This window comes from Ictalurus furcatus, chromosome 23 (assembly GCF_023375685.1).
Source record: "Ictalurus furcatus strain D&B chromosome 23, Billie_1.0, whole genome shotgun sequence".
Classification (NCBI taxonomy): Eukaryota; Metazoa; Chordata; class Actinopteri; order Siluriformes; family Ictaluridae; genus Ictalurus; species Ictalurus furcatus.
The window spans coordinates 19787324-19797991 of NC_071277.1; the positions used below are offsets into that span (position 1 = coordinate 19787324).

General features: G+C 39.6%; 2 protein-coding genes across 2 annotated transcripts in view; one reads left to right on the forward strand and one right to left on the reverse strand.

Annotated features, from left to right (window-relative positions):
- Nucleotides 1-4845, forward strand: part of si:dkey-33i11.1 (B-cell receptor CD22) — an 8586-nt gene extending 3741 nt beyond the window's left edge. The window contains exons 5-11 of the mRNA XM_053610952.1: nucleotides 820-1089; nucleotides 1617-1886; nucleotides 2337-2418; nucleotides 2825-2873; nucleotides 2971-3060; nucleotides 3839-3987; nucleotides 4401-4845. Coding sequence (XP_053466927.1) covers nucleotides 820-1089; nucleotides 1617-1886; nucleotides 2337-2418; nucleotides 2825-2873; nucleotides 2971-3060; nucleotides 3839-3987; nucleotides 4401-4503 — 1013 coding nt within the window. The 3' untranslated portion in view covers nucleotides 4504-4845. The remainder of the gene's footprint in view (nucleotides 1-819; nucleotides 1090-1616; nucleotides 1887-2336; nucleotides 2419-2824; nucleotides 2874-2970; nucleotides 3061-3838; nucleotides 3988-4400) is intronic.
- Nucleotides 4846-5745: 900 nt separating this feature from the next.
- On the reverse strand, nucleotides 5746-10589 carry LOC128600056 (V-set and immunoglobulin domain-containing protein 2). The gene is made up of 5 exons (XM_053612208.1): nucleotides 9844-10589; nucleotides 9114-9503; nucleotides 7182-7448; nucleotides 6567-6660; nucleotides 5746-6397 (listed from the first exon to the last, which is right to left on the reverse strand). Exons 1-5 carry the CDS (start codon nucleotides 9941-9943, stop codon nucleotides 6343-6345), a joined length of 906 nt encoding a protein of 301 aa, XP_053468183.1. The 5' UTR covers nucleotides 9944-10589; the 3' UTR covers nucleotides 5746-6342.
- Between the last annotated feature and the right edge of the window lie 79 nt (nucleotides 10590-10668).

Here is a 10668-nt window from a genome sequence, read left to right on the forward strand (position 1 = left end):
ATAAGTTCTAGCCCTAGTGTCCTACTGAGGATCTACTGAAAGCCTTAACGTGAAACCGTGTTTGAAATCTTAAAGAGTTCTTCTTAAAGAGGAACAAACCATGGGACACTTTAGGGTGCTAGATGGAATCTTTTCTTCAAAAAATCTCTTTTTTTCAAAGAATGTAGTACAGTCCTCCGCAAACCTCAGATGCTTTTCAAACAGAGCTGAATGTGTTGACCTTGTTTAGTTCCTTAAGGGTTCTTTGGATGCTTAAGCATTTTAGAGTCTTAAAGAGGTTCTACTTGGAACAATTTCAGAAAAGGAAGCTCTGTTGCAGAAGCTCTGTTGCAAATTCTTGGAGAACCTCAGTACAGATTTATTTTACAAAGCCGGTTGGTTCCCAGCCTCCAATTTGCGAACCAGGGCTTTAGAAGGACAAACCGAAGAACCCTTAAGGGTGCTAGAATTTTTTTTTATGTCTATCTTGTGCTTGTTAGCTTTCTATCCTTGCTTTTCAGTCCATTTGGGAAAAAAATCAAGGTCAAATTCACGCCACAGACACTTTACACTTTTAGACTTATTAGTGTGCTGTTTTTCTGTCTGTCTCGCCTCTGATTCAGTGTCTCTTCCACAGAAAGTTAACATTAGGTCATTGGTTCTTATGTAATATTTGTATTTTTGGCAGAACATCATGTCACACTGGCCTAGTTCTCTAAATCAAGACCGCAAGGTTAAGGTTCAAATGATCAAATTTAGAACCTGATCCTGCTGAGTGACTGACTTACCAAAACCATGTGTCATGTCTTCATGTATTGCTCCACCTTGTTACGGTCTCAGATTCTCCCAAGAACACGAAGGTCCTAATCAGTGCCAAAGGTGACATCATGGAGGGCCACGCGGTCAACCTGATTTGCATCAGCAACGCTAACCCACCAGTGAAGAGATACGCCTGGTACAAGGTCATGGGAGGTCAACCCTGGGCTAAAGGTTCCTCCCAGAACCTCACCTTCACCAGCGTGCGCTCACACAATGCCGGGCAGTATTACTGCACCGTGTGGAACGTTCTGGGAATGGGAATGTCTCCACCCGTCACTCTGTCTGTGTTGTGTAAGTGCACAAAATTAACGTTTTTATACTTGTTTGTAATGTCTAGAGCCATCTGCTGGCTGTGAAGTGAATTGCAATGACGTGTTGAATATCAAGCTGTTCAGGCTTGGAGGCGGAGCTTGTTTCAGGGCTGGAAAAATGTATAAAGCTGCTTGAAGTGAAGAAACAGGTGAGATTCTTTATACAGCAGTATTGTGACTCGTAGTTTTTATGTTTTCCTTGAAAGTAGATGACTATTCGATTTTTTTATTAAATACAAACTGCACCTTGAATTACATCATCGGATATTAAGTCAGTGTTAGTGATCTTATATTCTATAATGTAGCTGTGACTTGATGTAGGAAAGTCATGCTCATCTAATCTGGATCAGGTTTCTGAGTGAAATAAAGATCACCACACTGCTGCCTTTATTAGTCCTTGAAAAACCAATCAATCAATCTTTCGCTCCTGCCAACCCTCACTTCTCTCTCTTGTCCTTTCTACGTCTTGTCTTTTGTCCTCTTTGTGTTTTGTCCTCCGTCCTTCAGATGCCCCCAAGAACACCTCGGTTTTGGCTCATCCGTCCAGCGTGATCGAGGCAGGCGGCTCCTTGACCCTGACCTGCAGCAGTCAGGCGAACCCGGCGGTGGAGAACTACACCTGGCACCGGATCAATGCCGCTGACACCTGGGAAACGCGATCAGGCCAGAGCTACACCATCGCTGAGGTCAGCACCGGAGCCAGCGGCCAGTACTACTGCGAGGCCCGCAACCGCATCGGCGTACACAGCTCCCCGGTACTCACCGTCAGGGTGCGAGGTTCGCGCGCTTCACATCATTATTCTGGTTTTAGATCTTGGCGAATGCTAAGTTCATCTCAACCTGAAATGAACCCTAACACGTGTTCAGGAACCCTTCATTTGTTGTGCACTAAATCCGTTCTGGGTGTGAGATGTCATGTGAGTGCATTTCTCTTCCCTATCTATAGTATAGTCAGATGTGTGTGATGTCACGTCTGCTTCTTCTTTAGCTTAAAGCAGAACCCAAAGGATTTCACTTCAGTCATGTGGGTCAAGTTCAAGTACTTACGGGGTACTTATAGGGAAGTTCACTGGCGAATCTAGTAACACACATGGATTTTAAAAGTGAAAGAATGAGGTGTTAAATTAGTTTCAGTTAAATGTCTTGTGTCACAATGACACCTGTATGAACGTTTAAACTCAGGCACTTAAATGAAGGCAAGTATTTGAGTTTGTGTTTGATTGACAGGTCGGCTGAAGGTCATCGCTCTGGCATCTGCAGTTTGTGTTTCTGTAGCACTCATCACTCTGACGGTGGCCGTCATGATCAGGTCATGATTAAAAAAAAATTAAATCACAGTATGAAGTATATTTGATAATGTACATTTTTTTTCTTAATTCTTTTTTCTGAAGCTACAATTCCATGATTTACCCAATTCATTATTATTATTTTATCTTAATAAATTATTTATTTTTTGGTTAGTTTATTATTATTATTTTATTGTTTTTATTTTTTTTGTGTGTGTGTGTGTGTGTGTGTGTGTGTGTGTGGTTTTTTTTTTACAATTTAAATTACAATTATATTTTATGTCTATGTAAATCATTTGAGATGCATTTTAGTGTATGAAAAGTCCTTTATAATAAAGTTTCTAATTATTATTATTATTATTATTATTATTATTATTGTTGTTGTTGTTGTTGTTGTTGTTATATTAATGTCTAATATTTGTTCTGCAGTAAGAATATGCACCGAGTGGACAGTGAAGCACTGGAAATAGACAAGCAGGTCTTTTCACTATATAATTTTAGATCTTAAATGATCTGATTTTCTGCTTTTATAATATTGCGTGTGGCACAATCTAAACTTTGCATTTTGTATTTAGCTCGGATCACCCATGGAAGTGGACACACTCTTTTATGAATGTCCTCAACCAAATTTTCAGCCCCAAAGCTCAAAGATGGCAGACATTCCAGTGAGTTAGCGCAATATTGTTGTTGTTGTTGTTGTTGTTGATAAAGATGATGATGATGATAGATAGATAGATAGATAGATAGCCTTCTCGATATCTTTTCGATATTCCTAGAGAGATGTTTAAATAAAAGCACCGTCAACCACAAATGTGGGTCTGAAAAAGGAGAAACTACAGTATGAATGAGTGAAGCTGTCATACAGTACTAGCTGTGACATGAAGCTAATGCTAACTTGCCACATCCTTTTAGGGGAATTTACTTTTTACTTTTTTGAAAGCCACAGATTTGGGTCAAGCTAACAAAGGAGCTAGCATACTATCTGGAACTAGCTGTGAATGAAAGCTTATGCATATGATCTGGTGTAATAATGCTGAATTGTTTCAGCTTTTGGCACATAGGTAACACTTTACCCTAGCTCAGTGTTTATAAGGCTACATAAGCTATATATGATGGTTAATATAGATATTAATGGATTAATATGACCATACCAGCTGTCATAAGAAGTCATTTTTTAAATGTCAGGTTCACATCAGGTTCACTCATTACACATTTTCCCACTCAACTCTGACTCAGAGCTGTCATGTTGGAGTAAGCGTTTATAAATGTTTGTGTATGTTAATGTCAGCTGTCTGAAAGGAGTTATGTAGCTGCAGAGTAGCCTTACAAACATCATTATATAGTATGGTGTTACCTAATTTATTTATTTTTGGGGGGGTGGGGGAGACGACGCGGCTATGATTAAGGGTCTAAGCTCAAAGAAAGATTTGATGTTTGTGGTAGGAGGAACCAGAAGACATTCATGACAACATTCATCCTTCCATTGTGCCCCTTAAGGAAGCTGTGGAGAAAACTGAGACAGATGGGAAAGATGGCGACGACGGGAAAGTCAAATACGTCACTGTGCATTACTCTCGTACAGCAAGACCAAGGTTAGACTTTTATTCTAATCTAACCCTGCTGAAAAAAAAAAAAACCCCTCATAGAAATTGTAATGGTTTTAACGCTTATAATGGGAATTGTATGGGTTGTAATGGAAATTGTCCTGGTCCTTGTGGGTCTCTACTGGTAATTTGTTGCCTGCTATTGGTGGCATGTTATGTCTAGTGGATACTATTAAGGACTGGTAATGGTAATGTTTTAATGGTTAGCTGATGGTTTGTAATGGTATTTGTAATGGAAACCATTAGAATTTCTGTGATTGTTTCTATTGGGGTTTTTTTTCAGCAGGTAATGGAGGGAATACAAAACCTATGAGCACTGAGTTGGCTAATCACAAATAAAACAATGGATTAGTTATTACTTACGTGATTTTAGTTTTTTTTTTGTTGTTTTTTTTTTACAGCTGGGACCAAGTGCAAGTCACAAACCTTCCACAAGATGGCGCCGAGAAGGAGATTAAAGACGGACACGGTGTTGTTTATTCTGTCCTGGCCAAACAGCCGTAACTGCTGGAACTATATAACACCACATGTCCAGTCATCTTGACTAACTAATGATTCAGTGTTCAACCTGACCTTGTCCATATAATTATCCCGAGATAATAAAATACAAAATGTGATTATAGCATGTATCTGTCATGCTAATGGAACTAGCCAGAAACACTGCATACTGTACATTGTGGCTAGTTAATGTTCAGATTTAGCATAACATGATGCCATGCTAGCTGTGTTTGATTTACCTAGGACAAAATAGGTCATACTACATCTGTTGTACTGCCAAACCGTTTTCAGAGGTATAAATCTAATCCCTGGTCTAGATTCAGATTCTAGATTAATGACTCGTGTTAGGGTTATGGGGGTTAGGGTTAAGGTTAGGGGTTAGGGTTAGGGGGTTAGGGTTAGGGTTGGGGGGGTTAGGGTTAAGGTTAGGGGTTAGGGGTTAGGGTTGGGGGGGGGGGGTTAGGGTAGGGTTAAGGTTAGGGGTTAGGGTTAGGGGGGTTAGGGTTAGGGGTTAGGGTTAGGGTTATCACGAATCTCACCTAAATCTGTTCTGAATTCATCCGAATCCACTAAGATGTCTGTTCAGTCTTCATCTGAGGTTATAATTGTGTCAACAGTGAGAAAGCCTAGCTGATTTTGTCGTCGTTGCTGAAAATAAGCTGATATGATCACCATCCTTACGAAGCTTGATGTACTACTGACGAACAGTATCATTCCTCGTAATTGATTCGACTGACGTTCTCACTTTCAATAAAACTATTCTGTCCAAAACGTCATGATCCGGTGTGTGTTCTAGGTCAATTCTAGATTCTGATTGGTCGGAAGGTGTTGATTAATTTTCCGTACCGTAACAGCAGCTCTAACAGGACTGCAGCCACAAATCACAACTTGCGCTTGTTCTAACGTGTAACGCACAATCGTTTTTCTCTAGTAACAGCTCGTTCTCATACAGCAGACACTCCACGTGAACATAAAAGACTAACGAACAGACTTAAAAAATACCAAAATCATATTATTGTCGATATGGTAAAGGGTTTTTTGTTTGTTTTATTTTTAGAGTGGTTGTTTATTTAACATGTACGGAAGGAGTCTCCAGAGTCAGCGCTCTGTAACAGTCAAAGCTGTGACTTTAAGTTTCCCGACATCTTCAGGACAGAGGATTTTACACTTTTACTGCTTTCTCAGTAACATGACAAGCTGTGTTGGTGTTGTTTTTGTCTTCTTAACTTCCAGACAGAGAAACAAAGAAAGACTGGAGAGGGAACGACTGTTTATAGCTGCTATAATGACCTGATAGCGTGTAAAAAAAATAAAGTTTCTCGTTATTAATGCATCCTACATACACTCAAATCAATAATTATTGCAATAACACACTGTATATATTGAGTTTGGACACATAGGCATGCTGTCGTTCTATTTCTAGATTATAATTTCGTTTTATTTTCAGTTCATCTTTATAAACACATGCGTTAGCCATGTACTAATGTGATAAAAGTTTGGGGGGTGGGGGTGGGGGTGGGGTTGGGGGGGGGGGATTCCCTGCACTTGGAAAGAAGTTGGGATCAGAGCATGTGATCAGCCTCATAATAAAAAAAAAAACAAACAAACCTGTAAGTCTATATTGTTCTAATAAAACAGAATAAAAACACATACATTATTACATCACGGATATTTCACACCGTCTAGCCCTAGGTTAAAGACTCGATATTCCGATGAAACTTAGATAATAATAAGATATTTAAACAGCTGCATTTTATGACACCGTTTTAATCGATTCAATAAATATGAACCGAACGCAGAAGAGAGAAGAATCGTTTCCTTCTCCCGCTGTTGATCCGACAGTAATCAGAGGTTGCCGTCATCGTTGAACACTGACTGAAGAGATTTAGAGGCGGTGTTTCTGAAAGAAAAATGCATGTTTCAGAGTTCATCTGTTATTTACATTTACATTTATTCACTTAGCGGACGCTTTTATCCAAAGCGACTTACAGATGAGAAAAATACAAGCAATCTGAGTTTTAATCGTGTTCTGTGTAGTTATGAAGCACATTTAAATAAAACCGGTTCACCTTTTAGTACAAGCAACAATGGTGGCTATTATTATGAGCAGGAGGATAATTCCGACCACAATGACAGTAGTGGAGGCAGGGCTGCTTTCTTCTGCTAAACACACACACACACACACACACACACACACTTCTTCAGTGAATATGCAATGAATGTATATCCTTTTGCGTCAGAAGCGCTTTGCGCTTTCTCGGTAATATGACCATTTTTTTCTGTCTTATGGACTTTACGCGAATGTGAGGGAATGGCTGTTTGTAGCTGCTATAGCGCAAGTGAGAACAGGATGTAAGGTAACCTGTTTGACGGGCATTCCACAACATCGCATGTAACTATTAAAGGATAAGATGTACATGCCGTTCCTTAATAAATAAATAAATAAATAAATAAATAAATAAATAATGTTGCACATATGTGAGGAATGAAATACGTTACGATATGCCGTCATAGAGAAATCTTCAGATTTGAGGCGGTAACACTAACGCCACTTCGTCAGACCATCCCATCGTTGATTATTTTCTTATATCAGCCGGACACCGCGTGGTTTATTCCTTACTTATATAAAGAACGTTATGAAAACTCGAGATCGTATCGAAGAATAAACCTTGTGATCTAGTTACCTTTCTGGACGGTGATTATAATGGTGGCATTCTGGGAGCCCCAGATGTTTTGGGCAGCACATGTGTACAACCCACTGTCTTTAGAACTGAGATGCTCTATAGTGAAATTCTGGCCTGTGCCTCTTAAAGTCGTAGTTCCGTTCATGTGGAACCAAGTGAAGGTGGTCAGAGGCGAGGCGGTGAAGCTGGTACAGGACAGGGTGAGGGATTTCCCCACGACGATCCGGTCTGAGCTGGTGACCATCACTGAAGTGTTCACTGGGGGATCTGGGAAAAAAACAAACAAAACAAACACCAAATCTCGAACCATTAGGGGGTATTCTGTATTGAACCGTACAAGCTATCAGACAGGGTTCCATGCAGAACCATGTGGGTATGCTCAGAACCTTTCGGAATAGTTATTAAATAAAGAGCCATTTTGTAAGAGTGTTTACTCCTGGTCCCACAGGACAGCTATTTTCACTTCTCCTTTTAATTCAACAATAGAACATAAACGTCGGGTTTCTTTGAGGAAACGTCTGACCTTTAAGTTTAAACGTTCTGTCACTGTAGAGTCATGATGTGTTTTGACAGACAGAAGGAAAATGCCGTGTCAGCACAATAGCTACACAAATATACAGTATGTGCGGCGTGTGTTATAAAAATAACAGAGATCAGATTTTGTTTACGCTTCATGATTTATATATGGTTCAATCCAATCCGCAAATAAATACGTAGAATTGTACAGTTCCCTCCAGTAATATTGGCACCCTTGGTGAAGCAAAGAAGGCTGTGAAATTTTGTCTTTATTGTTTAACCTTTTGATCTTTTGTTTGAAAGAATTTACAAAAACACTCTGCTCTCATAGATATGAAACAATTGGAAATAAAACACAGGTTTATTAAAAAAAAAATCTTTGTTAAATATAGGCGTGCGACAATTATTGGCACCCTTATGAATTCATATGAGAAAAATATATTTGAAGTATATTCCTATTGATATTTTACCTTTTTTTTTGTACACCTGGGAGACTAGGAACAGTGAATTGTTAAACCATGATTTCCTGTTTCACAGGGGTATAAATATGAGGTAACACACAGGTCAAATTCCCTTAGTCATTCATAACAATGGGTAAGAGCGAGGAATATAGCTGTGATGTGTGGCAAAAGGTTGTTGAGCTTCGCAAAAAGTGCCAGTGTTAGTGGAGGTGTGCTGTGTAGGCGCCAACATACAGCCCTGTAAAAGTTACAAAAAAAGAAGAAAGATTATAATAAAGGAATGAAAAATTGTGAACGTTTTGTGGAGTTTAGTTGAGTTGGATATGTGAGTGATGCTGAGGCTCAGTGTGAAAAAAATGGTTAAAAATGTACAACAATAGACTTTTATTATAATAATAATAAATGTAAAAAAAATTCAAATTCAAAAAGTACATACTAAATAAAAAAAATTAAAAACTAGTCATATAATATAGCAGCAAGCAGCATTTATGGGTCCAAGCACTTTTTGGCCCAATCTCTTTTCAAAAACATTTTAAAAATATATAGAAAATATAAAATTTAGAATTTATAAAATATATTATATAATATAATATATAAATTTAGAAAATATAAATTATGCCTTTTCTCACTTTGTGACTTCATGTAATAAGAAAGCCCATGAATGTACACAAACTTGATGGAAAAAAACAAACATTTTTTTATATCCTTTCGTTTTAAAATAAATGTATAATAAATCCTTAAAATATGAAATTACATTTAAAAACATTTTAAATCTATAGCGCATAAAATTAAACAACATATTGTAAAGCAAATTAAGTATGAATTTGAAATGAAAAATATAAACTAAGCAGATAATAATAAATATGTCTTTATCTTTCCTGCCCCCCAAAAATACCCTTTGAGGTTAAATGTAAATGTTACAGATGTTAAAAATGAGGTGTACCGCAGTGCTGACCTGTCACTTGCAGTGTAACGCCCCTCTGCCCCGGAAGTTTGTCCACAGGGTGGTTAGTAATGAAGCGGAACACGTACACGCCGCTGTCCTTCACCCTCAGGTCGCTTATCCCGAGAGAGCAGTTCTTGGAGCCGAGCGAGCCCAGGTACTGGACCCGGCCCCGGTACGCAGGCTCGGGGAAGATGCTGCCGCTGTGGTACACATAGGCGGGCGTGATGCACAGGTCCTGGTTCAGACACCACATCTCAGACTGAACATGACGTGACCCGGACTCATCGGGGAAGTCGTAAGTGCACGGGAGCGTCACTGAAGAACCACGAGGGGCCAGGATGGGGTTCACGGGAACATGGACCACCCAATCACCGGCCAGAACGACTCCAGGCATTAACGCTACAGGAGCAGGAAGATAGAGGACATACAGGGTCATTTTATCATTTCGTACAGAGTCGGTCCGCGTAATGTTCATCAACGAGACGCTTCATTTTATCTTAATACTAAGACATTTTACTGAGGTAGGGCCTCCACACTGCAGTCCAGTGGCTTAGACACACTCGGATAGCTATAGCTCTAATTACGTTGTGTGGCATGAGAAGATCGCGTCTGATGACGAATCGGAAGGATTCTTCATTATTTTTATTGTACGTTGATTTGAACTTGATTGGATGCTAAACTGAAATGACCGATCATTGGATTCTAAGTGTACACCAAAATTAAAAAACCCTCTGCTCACCTGATAGAATTAGAGATGTCCACAGCCATCCGATCTCACACATCTTATCCATCTCGCTGTTCTGAAGCGAAGAGAAGAGAAGACAAGAGAAGAGGAACATGTTTCGAAATCTTGTGGCTGCACCATTTTACTTCCTTTTATACGCGTGTGTGTGTGTGTGTGTGTGTATGTGTGTGTGTTTGTCGAGTTGTCGTGGTTACTTTTGCCAGTCATCTTTCCATCTGTTCCACAAACTCAAAGAGGAGTGGCTGAGAGAGGCTGCTGAGTGGAATGACTGTTAGTCAGAGCACGAACTAACTTTACGCTCTATATAAATTACAAACCGATAAAATATATGATGTGTGTGTGGTTTTTTAAAAAAAAAATAAAAATTACGTTTAATGGTAATTGGCAAATTGCTGTGGTAGGCCTGTAAGAGAAATAATACACTTTAGGGTGTGCTGTAACAGGGAAATAATCAACTACAGGGTGGAAATGTTGAATATTTTCCTATAAGACCTGTGATTAAAGCATGATTATACTGTATGACCTGCAGGACTGTATCCAGAAGTCTCCTGCGTAAAGGTATGCGGTCTGGGGCGTGGCCATTGCAGACCCCCTGTATGTGCTACGTCACAAATTGTACTATTGTACACTGAGGATAGTGTGTCCTTATAAGTGTCATAGTCCACTGTTTTAGGCGCTCTTTAGTGGAATAGAGTGTGGTTTGAGACGCAGCCGTGCGCACCTGAGCCCCCCTTTAAAGCACACCTGGCCCCCGGGGACGGCTTCCAGTGACCGGAAGGCGAGAGAGAGAGAGAGAGAGAGAGAGAGAGAGAGAGGCGA

Bases quoted from the DNA above. Each gene is read 5' to 3' on its own strand.
- LOC128600056 (XM_053612208.1), bottom strand. From the start codon at position 9,943: ATGTTCCTCTTCTCTTGTCTTCTCTTCTCTTCGCTTCAGAACAGCGAG. The intron at 9,504-9,843 runs GTGAGCAGAGGG...CTGCTCCTGTAG, and splicing joins GACATCTCTAATTCTATCAG to CGTTAATGCCTGGAGTCGTT. The intron at 6,661-7,181 runs GTAACTAGATCA...GTGTGTGTTTAG, and splicing joins TATAATCACCGTCCAGAAAG to CAGAAGAAAGCAGCCCTGCC.